The sequence below is a fragment of the Setaria italica genome, chromosome IX, assembly GCF_000263155.2.
Source record: "Setaria italica strain Yugu1 chromosome IX, Setaria_italica_v2.0, whole genome shotgun sequence".
NCBI lineage: Eukaryota > Viridiplantae > Streptophyta > Magnoliopsida > Poales > Poaceae > Setaria > Setaria italica.
This window is the reverse complement of record NC_028458.1, coordinates 8349874-8363238: the sequence shown is the minus strand read 5'-3', so window position 1 is coordinate 8363238 and position 13365 is coordinate 8349874. Positions and strand designations below refer to the sequence as shown.

Genomic DNA, 13365 nt, shown 5'->3' with positions numbered 1-13365 from the left:
GCTCCACATGAGTTGGATCCGTCCTCTACGGGTCAGATTGTAGCCACTCTAGCTCTTGTTTCAGCCTGCACAACTCCTCGCGTACATGCTCAAATGTGTTCATGTCCCACCTCACAAGGTGGCTAGAAACTTTTTTCAGTTTCTCTGTAATTCCTGCAGGTCGTTGCCTCGTTCTCCTTCTACCATGACTCAAGAAAAGAATTAGAGAACTCAGAATGGGATTCCTACGTAACTTCATACCTGAATCGTTTCTTTCCTCGAGGCCCGTAGCTCCTCCAACCTCCAGCTCAGCAAGATCAGTACATGATCCGAGGCAGCCACCGACAGATGCTTGCACTTCACCAAAGGAAAACGCACGCTCCAGTCCAGGGTTGCCAGAGTGCGATCCGGGCACTCCCGACAATAGGAGCCCCCAGCTACCTTCTTTTCATACATCCAACTATGACCTTCATAAACTAAGTCATTTATGCCACATACATCCACCATCTTACGGAATCCGGTAATTTGAGCATGGCTTCTCTCCTATACGTCCACGTGTTCTATTCGATGTAGCACTTCATTGAAATCACCAATACACAACCATGGAAGGTGCGATGATGACTTGATATGTTTCAACATATCCCACATCTTGTGCCTCTCGTTTGTGCCTCCCCGTAAACACAAGTCAAGCGTCACGGGTCACCATCCCTTTCCTGGGCTAATGCATCAATGCGGTACTGAGAGTAAGGCAGCAAAGTTACACTTATATTATTATTTCAAAAAATTTCTAATCTGCCACTGCAGCCCGAACTACTGACAATAAAGGAATTATCAAAATCAAGAGTATACTTCAGTCCTTCCTCCCGTGTATTGTGCACCTGAGTCTCAAGAAGACAGATCATCGATGGGGCAACATCCTTTGCCAGTTCGCGAAGTTCCTTAATTGTCACGGAGTTGCCGAGTCCCGAACTACTGACAGCAAAGGAATCATCAAAATCAAGAGTATGCTTTAGTCCTTCCACCCGTGTATTGTGCACCTAAGTCTCAAGAACACAGATCATCGATGGGGCAACATCCTTTGCCAGCTCGCGAAGTTCCTTAATTGTCGCGGAGTTGCCGAGTCCGCGATAATTCCAATTGAGGCAACTCATTGGGACTGGCGGCGCTCCTCACTGGAGGAGTTCATTCACAACAAAAGCACCCTGCTTGGCCCTTGTTGCTGTCGTCATCGCAAACAGTTTGAGTATGGGGAAGAAAATCAATCTGCACACACCCACGAGCTCTGAGCACTGCTGTCCTGCTAAGGCTAGATAGCTGAGCCGATCAACCCCTTGTTCAGCCAGAGTAGGAAGACAAGCAGGAGACGTGATGCAGGATAGGGACCAACCTTCATCGGCGACGATCGCCGCCGAAGTCGCCAGACCGTAGGAGAAACCTAGGTCTCCGCGTCGCCAAACCTAAGCTCCGTCCGGTTGGTGCTCAGTCTCACTCGCGTCGTCGTGCACGAACAGGTGCCCGCTAGCGCTAGCCCAATGGTGAACACGGTTTGAGCTTGGTCAGGAGCGCGACATCAACTGGGTGCAAGGACCCGTGGACTCCTTCAGAATCACGCACGTTGGGCCAAGCTGGATGTGGCACAGTCTTCCTGGGCCAGTTTCAGCGTAGCAATATGCAGATACGGGCCCAATCTGTGTGGGCGCCGCTAAACTGTTCCTGTTTCATTCAAGCCGAGCACACTTCTCTTCTTCCTCGCACTCGCACCGGCCTCGCCGCCGCGCAGCCAATTTCAAATCCTGGAGAAAACGGAACAGAGCCGCCCGCCGCCCGCGCCCAGATCCGATCCGCCTCCCGCTGCGGCCACCTCCTCACTCCCGATCCCAGGTAAATCCCCCGAAATTTCAAATCCTCCCACTCCGCTAGGGTTCCGCCGCCATCCCCATTCCCCACCGCGCCAGCCCAGAGCCCGGTCGCTGGACCTGCGCCGCCGCTTGCTCGCCCCGTCCATGCCGAGCCACTAGCCTCCTGGCGCCGCTCCATGTCCCGTTCCTTCTTCCCGACCTGCTCCTCCCAGAAAGGTGCCCGCCGCCCTCCGCTGCGGAGAGATTTATTTCTTCAGTTGCTTGGGATTTCGAGGTTGACGTTTTGCTTTGATTTTTTTTTGCGCAGCGGAAATGGAGGAGATGAGCAAGGAGCTCGACGACCTGCGGGTCGAGGTGGAGTCGCTCGCCGCGCAGCTCCGCGCCAAGTCCGACCTCGCCGACGGCCTCAAGCGCGCGAGCGCCGACCAGGCCGCGCGGCTGCGTGACGCCCGGGAGGACGCCGAGCGGCACGCGGCGGAGGCCGCGGCCAGGGGCGAGGAGGCCGCCGCCGCCGGGGAGCGGTGCGGGCAGCTGGAGGCCAGGCTGGCCGAGAAGGAGCAGGCGCTGAGGCACCTCTGCGGGGTGCACGAGGCGCTCAAGGGCACCCTCCGGGAGAAGACCGAGGGGCTCGAGGCCGACAAGATGGGCCTCCTCGCGGCGCTCGAGGACGCCGAGGCGAGGCAGGCGGAGCAGGAAGCCGCCCTGCGCGCGCGCGACGAGGAGGTCGCGCGGCTCAGGGGGCTCTTGTCGGAGAAGGAGAGGAGGTGCGGCGAGGCTGAGAAGATGGGGGTGGCGCCGAGGGAGATGGTGATGAGGGACGACATGCTGGAGAAGCTCGAGGAGGAGAAGGCTGCCGTAGAGGGCAAGCTCAAGTGGAAGGCCGAGCAGTTCAGGCACCTCGAGGAGGCGCTCAAGAAGGTCCAGGATGACTTCAGGGCGGCCAAGAGGGAGTGGGGCTCAGATAGGTCAACCTTGGTTGATCGGATTGGTGCTCTTGAGGCTGATTTGGATTCCAAGGCCAGGATTTCGGAGGATTTCCGATGCAGGCTTGAGATGTGCAGCCAGGCGTTGGCACATGAGGAAGGCCGGAGGAAGCGGGTGGAAGCAGAGATGTCTGAGCTGCGCCACATGTATGGAAATGTGGTCTCGGAATATGAAGAGGCCAGATCAATGGTTGAGTCATTGACCGCAAATAGGGATGGCGAAATTGCATCTTTGAGGAGCTCACTGGCTGAGAAGGTGACGTTACTTAAGGAAATGGGCTACAGTAAGGAACGTCTTGAGCAAGAAAATGATGATTTGCGGTCGACACTGAAGGAGTATCAGGAGGCACAGATTAGTGGTGCAGATGCTGTTGTGTCACTGAAAGATCTGCGGGAGAAGTTCCGAGCTCTGGAGCAGACACATAGAAGCTGCACTGAGAAGCTAAGAGATAAAGAAGACAAATGGAGAATGCAGATGGAGAAGCTTGGGAGTGACTTGGATGGATGCTTATCACAGTTGGAATCCAAAGATACGCTTACCAGGGAATTGCAGAATGAGTTACTGGGCAGTTACAAGTCCCTTGAGCTGCAAACTGTGGAGAATTGGGAAGCCTTGATAATTGCCATTGTTGTACAGTCAAAATTTCACGAGTCCTGCTCATGTATTGATACTGTTAGACTGAATATACATCATCATTGCGAAGGAACTGAAAAGGAAATTGCATCTGTCAGAAAGCAGTTGGAAGAAAGAAATTGCACAATTGTTCAATCTCAAGCTGAACGGAAACAGCAATCTGAGGTAATAGCAAAATTGCAGGGAAGAATTGAGGAGCTAGAACGTACAGAACAAGAACATGAGAAGATGCAGAGGCAGCTTGATACATACAAAGAGATGCTTGAAGACACATCGAGGGATGTTCACTGCATAAAAGATGAAGCTTCAGAGAAGGAAAACAACCTGCAGGAGAAATTGAGGGAGGCATTAGGTGCTCTTGATGAAGCAAACTGTGCCCTTGCTGACAGGAACAATGAGCTGAGCCAATTAGAAATCAACCTTCATCAGCAAAAGCAAGCAACTGAGCATTTGGAAAAACTGAAAGTTGATATGCAGAGTGAACTCAAAGGCTATATGGATAGCAACCATACACTGAAGAGAGATCTTGATGCTGCTCTTGTTGCCAAGATGGAAGCTGAGGAGGTGCTTATACAAGAAAAGGTGAAGTTACTAGGTGCCCTCAATGAGGCAAATTATGTCCTCTCAGAGAGGAGCAGTGAGCTGAGCCAAATTGAGAACAATTTTCATCAGCAAAAGCAAGCATTGGAGCATTTGGAGAAGCTGAAGGTTGATATGGAAACTGAACTCAAAACATATATGGATGAAAACTGTGTACTGAAGAGAGATTTGGATGTTGCTCTTATTGCCAAAATGGAGTACGAAGAGTGTCATACAAAAGAAAAGGAGAAGTTATGTGGTATAATTAGCGAGAAAGGAAAGGTGATTGATGAGCTTCAGCAATACATCGCTGTACTAGAAGAAGAAAACCTGGGCCAAAAACTTGACTTAGGCGGTCTTATCAAGATGCAGTATGAGAAATCTATTCAAGAAGTGAACAACAATTACTCTGAAATTGTTGAGGTCTATGACATAAAACTTTTGGAGCTTGAAGAAAGGGTTAGTTTCTTTGAGCAGAAATTCACATCCAGGGAGCAGGAGATCATGGATATGTTTGATCAAGAGGAAGCAGATTGGTATACACTAATTGCAGAGAAAGAAATTGCTATTTCTGACATTCAACGAACTGTTGAATCTGTTAAAGTTGACATCGAGAAACTTCTTGAAACTGCAGCAGCAAAAGTCACAGAAGTTCAGCTCGAGGTTAATCAACTTTATCGATTTGCAGAAACTCTGAATTCACTTAATATCATACAAGAGCATGATAGAGTTTTCAAGGATATGCTGATTACAGAATGTGATAGAGAACTCGAGTCCTTGCGGGTGGCTTTAGTGCTAGAGAAAGAACAGTCAGGAAATTTGAAGAATCTTACTGAGCAACTCAAAGCCCAGGCTACTGCAGAAATGTTAGAAAAATCAAAGGAGCATCTGGAAGTTGCAAATAAGCTGAAGTCATTGGAGGAAAGAAAAGAAATGTTAGAAGAGCAGCTGGGAGTGCTAAAGTCTAGAACAACAGATCTGTCTAATGTTGTTCTTCAAGAGCGGAATGAGTTAGTTGATGAGCTGACTGGACTCACCAATACTATTGGGGAGGTAATTTATGGAGGTGAAAACCTGATGTCAAATTTGAGAAGGATCACGCAGAAAGTTAATGAAGAGGAGCCATACAATGACACGCCTAGCTCAGAAAAAACTAATGGTAGAACTTCTGCACCTTTGATCAAGAACAAATCAGGGCATGTCCTAGATAGAAGATCGCCTTTGAAGGAGCACAACTACTAGTCTTTGTACCTGGTAGATCAGATCGTGTACTGACACTGTTGTAACATCTGTACTCTGTTTTCCAAGAATCCGAGAGGCTTCACATTTAGTCCATAGATTACTAGATTTGTACCTTTTCTTTTCCTTCCCTAATGCCATCTGTGTTACGTTATTTACACGCAATGGCTGTGGGTTATCCAACATTTTTATTTTTATGAATTGGATTTGAATTACATAGTTTCCCCACTGTTGAATGGAATGAAGCCTATTGCTGGATTTGCTGTCGCTCACTGTTAAGCACAGTTGGATACTCTGATAAATAAACTTCATTGGTTACATGATGATATCTGCCTGATTTTCTTATTTCCTGTCTGAAGCTCTGATTAATGGAAATGCCAAGTTTCTGTTTTACAGAGATATGAATCCGAGTGTTACTAAGGCTGTACAAGTTTGGCTGCTTTCACTATATTTTTATGATTTGATTTAAATCTGCATGAGTTGTTAAACTGAAACTTATGAAGATGCTAACTTGACTTTAAAATAAATTCATGCATTTGTAACAAATAAGATGACAGCTTTGACAAATCAGTCTGTATTTATGCAGTTCTGAGTAGATATCAACTGAAGGGAAAAAAAGACAGTCGCTCCTTTTGGATGTGGTTGATAAATAAAGAACAAATTGTCCAAAGTAATCTTGGACGAATAAACAGAGACCATTTACAAATTACAAAGCAATCTTGTATTTTAAAATCTGTATTTACAAAGTCTAGTATATACATCACCAAAAATTACAAACTACTTACAGCTTCTGCACCTAGCCAATTCAGTGATGGCAATAAGCCAATAAGCGTCAACGCAACCTAAGCCCTAACCGACTCCCAGATCGTCCTTCCGTTCTCCATGGCCGCCTGGGCGGCTCTGCTCCTCGCCTTCTCCCTCGCGGCGTCGGTGAACACCAGCCGCCGTGTAGCCTTCATCACGGGCACCGGAGGAGCAGCTACTTTCTTGGACATGCAGGGCAGTGCGCCCACCGGACGCGCCGGCGGCGGCGCAGGCGCGCACACGTCACGGCGCTGACAGTTGCAGCAGTACTGCTGCTGGCGACGGTGGGGGAAGGACGGCTGCACGTGGACGTGGGTGGCCCGTGCGAACTCCTGCGCGCTCTGGATGCGCCGCATCGGCGCCGGCAAGGAAGGGCGCCGGTGCAGTTGCGCCAGCTCGCTCTGGACGCGCCGCATCTTCGGCGCGAGGGGCGGGAGCCCTGCCGCCGCTCTCCGCCCTTGGAAGCCGCCGCCGCCGCCGCCGGAACCGGCGGAAGCGCTGGTGATCACGAAGACCCGGAACCTCGCCGTCGGCCGCGTGGCGCGCAGGCGGTCGTACTCGTCGCGCATGTGCGCGAGCTCCGCGTCGCAGGTGACCGACACGATCACGTCCTCGAGGCCCTCGTCAGCGAGGCGGTGCCTGATCGCGCGCACCTCCGCGCCGCGGGCCACCTCCCGCGACAGCCGCGCCGCCAGGTCGTGGAACGTCGCCGCGCGCGGGACGGCGAGGACGCGCGTCTCGCCGCCCACGTACCGCAGCGCCCCGTCGGGGCCGCGGGGCAGGAAACGGCCGCCGTGGCTGCAGTTGACCCTGATGAGCGCGTCGCCGAAGGACGAGGCGGCCTCCGGCACCGCCATGAGGCCGAGTGGAGAGTGGAGGGGATCGTTTGGGAGTGGGAGGCTCGCTGGGTCGTGGTCGTGGGTTTATAGCCCCGCCATTGACGCGTGAGCGTGAATTGTGCGATCGAATTGGACTCGAAGTCTTGATCGATTCCGGATCTAGGTGGGCGGCGGTTGCTGGTGCCGTTCGTGGGACGCGATTCTTCGGCAGGACGACGAGTCGGATTGAGCTCGGAAGCTCTGAGGCAGCTCTTCACCGTCGGAATCAATTCCCGCGGTCGATGGGATGTACTCGGAAAACGACACGTGGCATGGTAACAGCTGAGGCGTGTGTGGAGAAGTGTTAGGGAATTAGAGCAACTCCAAGAGGTCGCTAATCTTACCCCAATACTTTTTTTAGGAAAAAAGGAGAAAAAACGAACTCCAACAGTCCACCCAAACCTTCCTCAATTTTTTAGCAACGCTAAAAAACAGCCTACCACCGCGTATATTTTAGCGTTGGCATTCCTCCCCCAATCCTGATTCCCGCACGCTCGCGTGTCCCTTCCGATGGGCCCAATACGATGACGTGGCCTGTTTTAAAATATTGGGGGTTATTTATTAGCGATCTGCTGTGGATTGATATGTTTTTGGGGGAAATTTTTTTTGAAAGAACCCCCAATACATAGTTTTGGGGAAGAATTTTTTGGAGTACTCTTGGAGTTGCTCTTATAGATTCCTTTTCTCGGTCCATCCGAATTTCTACCCCTGCTTACCCACTAGGACAATTTCGCATCTCCAAACTCTTTTTTTTTTCCGAGAATACGTAGGAGGGCTGCGTACCTTTGTATTAAGAAGAACGTTACAACGCGGGTCTACCAGGCTCACGCACACGATTTTGAAATGTAACGTGAGCTTACATGGTAACTTATTTACATCCGTTTAAACACAAAGGTCAGGGTAAGAAACCACTAAGGTACCGTTGCTTCAGCGTCGTCCTGCTGTTGTCGCGGCTATTGGAACATTGCTAAGTGTTTGGCTCCTGCCGCGCACCAATCAACAGCTTGTTCTCGGATTAGCTCAGTTAGTTGCAGAGGATTTCTTTTTGGGGCTCTATCAAAGTTTCTGTCGTTGCGCTGTTTCCAAATTGTCTAGGAGATCAACATAAACAAAGAGTCCATCCTTTTTCTTAGTGATCTGCTCATGGCTCGCCGCTTATGCACCCAGTAGTCCGTTAAGGAGGTTTCAGACAGTGAGGTGGTGTTTTGTATGTGCAGCACTGTCGAGATGATGTGCCAAACCTCCTTTGTGTAAGGGCAAGCAGCTAGCAAGTGCACTGCCGTTTCTAGCTCCTGTTCAATCAAATGCTCTTTAGTACTCCCTCCATTTTAAAGTATAAGATGTATTATGATTCGAAAATAATCAACCTAGATGACATTTCACTTTGTGAGCTGAAAATGCAAATTATAAATCCTGAAACATTGTCAAGGCTGTATGCAATAATGACAGTGGCGATCTCCTTAACCTGACAACAGTAGCATTCTTTCCTGTATGCTTAGAGAAGAACATATATCTCTAACCAAGATGCAACAACTAGCTTCTGATGCTGGAGCCATGCAAACAAGAGGGCTGACGTGGTTGGATTGGTATTGAGCTGTACAAAAAGCAACACTTTGTTCATGACATGAGAGATTATCCGGGTTTTCGTTAGAGTAGTAGTTTTTGCCATGCCATGTTCAGTTCATTGAACATGAGGGAACTGCAGAATTCAGTCTGGTTGCTGAATTTTAAAACTTCCGCTAACGTTTCATCAGAAAGCAATAGAGACCTTGTGCACTTGTTTGAGCATACAGGACACTTCTGGGACTGCAAAATAGCAAGTTGATCCGTACTCCCTCCGTTCCAAATTGTAGTTAGTTGACTTTTCTAAATTTATAGATATTATTATGTATCTAGATCTATATTATATCTAAGTGCATATAATTAGAAAAGTCAAAACAACTTACAATTTGGAACGGAGGGAGTATTACATAGTTGAAGTTTGCACCCATTGCAGACAAGGAGTCAAGGATAAGAAACAATGTGGCTGACAAATAAACCACAATTCGTCCAAAATAAAACAGAGGAGAGAGGACGTCATCAACTCAGATGGCTGTACATATTTTTTTCCTGTTCCAACCAAAGATACAAGTTTACTCATACATGGCAACCGTATGCACAAACAAGATCACCGGCAAGTAAGCACGTAACACGTATGCTTCTCTCGAACTCCCAGATCGCTCTTCTTCTCTCCATGGGCACCTAGGTGTCTCTGCTCCTCGCCTTCTCCCTCGCGGCATCGGTGAAGACCACCCGCGCTGTTGCCTCCGCGGCGGGCATCGACGGACCAGCAGCTACTTTCTTGGACATGTAGGGCGCTGGGTACATCCGACGCGCTGTCGCCGGCGCGGGTGCGCATAGTTCACGGCGCTGGCAGTGGCAGGAGCAGCAGCACTGCTGGTGGCGATGGTGGCGGAAGGACTGCTGCGCGTGGGTGGCTCCCGCGAACTCCTGCGCGCTCTGGACGCGCGAAACCGGCGCCGGGTAGGCGGGGCGCGGTGCAGCTGCGCCTGCTCGCTCTGCACGCGCCGTATCTTGGGTGCCAGGGGTGGGAGCCCTGCCGCCGCCGATCTTCCCCGGTGGACGAAGCCTCCGGCGCCGGAGCCGGCGGACGCTGCCGTGGTGGTGACGAAAACCCGGAACCTCGCCGTCGGCCGGGTGGCCAGAAGGCGGTCGTACTCGTCGCGCATGTGCGCGAGCTCCTCGTCGTAGGTGACCGACACGAGCACGTCCTCGAGGCCCTCGTCGGCGAGGCGGTGCCTGACCGCTAGCACCGCCGCGCCGCCGGCCATCTCCGCGAGCCTCCTGGTCAGCTCACGGAAGGGCACGTCGCGCGACACGGGTGGTCAGCTCGTTAGAGTGGGAGCTGGCCATCCCGGGTTCGATTCCCGTCGGCCGCATTCTCGCTAGAGTGGAGAATGGGCCGGCTGGGGCATGAACCCCAGTGCCTAGCGTCCAGCCTGGTTAGGTTCAGGTGACGCAGGGCCGCAGGGGGCTACTCTAGCCTCTGGCCTCTGGAAGGTCTCTGGAAGGGCACGTCGCGCGACACGGCGAGGACGCGCGTTTCGCCGCCGGCGTACCGGATCGCTCCGTCGGGGCCGCGGGGCAGGAGGCACCCGCCGTGGTTGCAGAGCAGCTTCATGTGCGGGACGTCGCCGTCTCGGCATGAGGGTGCTTCGGGCGCCATGTCCGGGGGTGGATCGATCGAGTCGGATAGAGTAGTGTGTGGGATCGGGGATGGAGGGGGGAGGTGGTGCCGACCGAGGAGATTGGTTTGGGCGAGAAACAAAGCCATGGCGGGGGCAATTCAACTTATACGGACTAAAGCTAAGCATGGCGAGCTCCGAGTTGATGCGAGGCGGAGAGTCGGATACGATGCAGGTCGAGTCCGACGAGGAATTTCAACTCGTGTAGTAAGGCCGTGGCGCGTCGTGAACCGCAGCTGCGAATCGCGCCAAGCCGCCAACTACGCACGGGGCACGGCAGACGGTACAGTGCGCGACTTCAATTTTTTTTTTTGGCCGTGTTGGGTGGGTACCGCAGGGCTCCTATCTATCTACGGGAAGATAGAACCGAGAGATACCTATAAATCCATTAGACCCATCTCTTTCCCCTTCTTCTTCCCTGCCAGTTCACCACCCCCGCCACCTCCTCCACCAACCTCGGCCAGCGGCTGCCGCTCCGCTCGCCCACCGTCCACCACCGCCCTCCACCTCGTGTCCCCGCCCTTCCTAATCCGACACAGCTCATGACCCCAGCCGCCGACCACCGCCCACCAGGTGTCTAGCCCCGCCCGCTGGCCGGCAGTGCTCCCGTGCGCGCCTTACCCCTGCCGTTGGTCGAACCACCACCACCGCCGGACATGCTGCCGCCGGCGGCCTCCTCCTCCTCCTCTAAGGCGGCCATTAGAGCACCCGAAATCCGAACCCCTAACCCTAACCCTAAGTACTGCCGGCCTCGACCACCGCCGCGGCCAGCGGCAACCTCGCCGCCAAGCCGCCCCGCCCACCTCCCGCCCCTCCGGCAAGTTGCCTTCTTCCCCAACCTCCTCCGGCAGCGGCGCGACGAGCAAGTAGTGACGAGAGAGAGAGAGAGAGAGAGAGAGAGAGAGAGAGAGAGAGAGAGAGAGGAGGTGAAGGGAGAACGAAGGAGATCGTGTGGCCCACAGGGACCGCACGAATCTTAAAGATTGGAAGATTCAACCTCTTCCTACCATCCGGAAGATGGATAGGTTTTCCGGGTACCGCCACTCTGGGCCATGTCGGGAAACAAGCGAGTCCGTCGACGCTGAGCTCAAATGTATGTTGTGGGCCGAAGGTCCTGATGGACAACATATCGACTTAGGGGTTTATCGACTTAGGGGTTACTTGGTTCCCATCACAGATCGCCACCACTACAGTTGTGGCAGCCACGATACATCGTGCTCCACCGTTTCCAGTAGATTCATAAGGTGTTGTATTTCCCGTCACAAGCTGTGGTGCCGCCTCACCTTGACGTAACAGCTCATAGTTGGAAACCAAGCAGCCCCTTAGATTTCTGACCTATTAGGATTTGACTTACGCATAGTCGCTTCCATATTCTTCCTTTTCAATTTTGATCTACTCAGCCCAAGACAGTTATAAATTCGGCTCTCGTTGCAAAATCAGACAGTTCCAAACATATATCACCACGAACCAGCATCTTTTTTCATGAGAAGAAAGATTTTGTGTACACACTATGCTATTACACTACTAGTAGTGAGCAAACATTGCCGACTCCAAGCCATTGAATTGTGCCCTTGACCGTGACGCGTGAACCGTGCCGACGTTTGAATCGAAGGTAGAAAAGCGACTTTGAGCTCACTTTGCACAAAGCTTTTAATTGATTGCTTGTTTCCGCTGGAAGGACGACGTCTCTGCCATTGACTTGTGTGTGTTCGCCTCACGGATGGTTCTACACGGTTGACAGTGTCAATATGTACTCGCGCCGTGCATGAATTCGTTGCGATATTTTAAAATGGATCCTGAGAAACCAAGGTCAAACAGTGCGCCGCTCATCGCTGCTCTCCTCTTCAGGTGCGTTCGCTTTGCATCGACTCACTTGAGTCAAACGCAGGTGAAGACACTCGCGACAAAAACAAAGCAAATCTTTGATTTTCTTTGTAGAAAAAATAGAAATCTCTGAAATTTCAGCTAGACCATTTGTCGTGAAAAGACTAAAGAGGCAGGAGGACTCCCTCGAATGCAACTCTCGAGTAGTTAACCAATTTTAAATTTAATCAAATTTATACAAAATAATATTAACATTTATGATATAAAATAAATATCAATAGATTAATCCTGTAATATATTTTCATACTAAATTCATTTAAAGATGTGAATATTAGTATATTTTTATATAAATTTGATCAAATTTGGAACTGTTTGACTTCTCAAACGAGAGTTTGATTTGTTTTTTTTTTTGACGGAGGGAATAGAAACCAGCCTGAGCAGAGCAGTGAACTGACTGAAGTGATGTAGTCAGAGTAGTCGCCATCCGAGCAGGCGAGCAGCGGTAGACAAATGTCTCCCTTCCACTTGCCCTCGGTATTTAAAACCAACTTGGTCAACACTCACATGCGCCATGCTGCCGATGCTTCCAATAAATCTCACCTGCTCCTCGACGCGGCGCGGCTCGGCCATGCCCGCAGGAGGCCAGCGCACGCGCTCCCCCGCGGTAGCCAGGGATGAGGAGGCCTCCACTTGCGGCGCGCGTGCGCCGCTCGCTCCTCCCCCTCCTTCTCTGCTGCTGCTGCCTCGCCGCGTGGTCGCCGCCGCCGGCCGCGCGCGCCCTTCCGCTATGCACCGACGGAAGTGAGCGGCGCCTTCTCCGATTATTCTCTCGCTTCCTGGCTCCTCCTCTCGCGCCGTCTTCTGATTCTCCTTGTCTGCTTGTCTGCTTGCTTTGGGTTGCAGGGGCGCCGCTGCCGCTGAACAGGACGCTGGCCTTCTGCTCCGCCTACGGCGGGGGCAGCGGCAACAGTAGCAGCTGCTGCGACGCCGCGGCGGACGCCGCGCTGCGGAAGCGGTTCGACGCCATGAAGGTCCCCGACGCGGCCTGCGCCGGCGTCGTCAAGTCCGTCCTCTGCGCGGTAAGTACCGACCAAATGATTTGAAGCTTGAACTGCCTGTGCTCCGCGCTAGCGTGGCTGAACATCTGTTGTGTGTTGATTGTTGACCGGGACTCTGGGTTGCATGCGGCGTGCTCGATAATTTGCCCGAGGGGAAACGAAAGCTCAGGGATTAATGTAGTGGCACTTGTTTCTTTTTTTTTCATTCTTTCGGGAATACTAGGTTGTTTTTACTTTTTAAATAATAGGGCCACTAGAAGTATCCACGGGTGGTTGTTACTCT

At 51.8% G+C, this 13365-nt stretch overlaps 2 protein-coding genes across 2 annotated transcripts in view; both read left to right on the top strand.

Annotated features, from left to right (window-relative positions):
* Positions 1 to 1729: 1729 nt before the first annotated feature.
* LOC101772534 (uncharacterized protein At4g38062) lies at positions 1730 to 5545 on the top strand. The gene is made up of 2 exons (XM_004982066.3): positions 1730 to 2054; positions 2146 to 5545. The coding sequence occupies exons 1-2, from the start codon at positions 2015 to 2017 to the stop codon at positions 5274 to 5276; spliced, it is 3171 nt and encodes a 1056-aa protein (XP_004982123.1). The 5' UTR covers positions 1730 to 2014; the 3' UTR covers positions 5277 to 5545.
* Positions 5546 to 12629: 7084 nt separating this feature from the next.
* LOC101785119 (HIPL1 protein) overlaps positions 12630 to 13365 on the top strand; it is a 5581-nt gene continuing 4845 nt past the window's right edge. The window contains exons 1-2 of the mRNA XM_004986245.3: positions 12630 to 12825; positions 12928 to 13103. Coding sequence (XP_004986302.1) covers positions 12699 to 12825; positions 12928 to 13103 — 303 coding nt within the window. The 5' untranslated portion in view covers positions 12630 to 12698. The remainder of the gene's footprint in view (positions 12826 to 12927; positions 13104 to 13365) is intronic.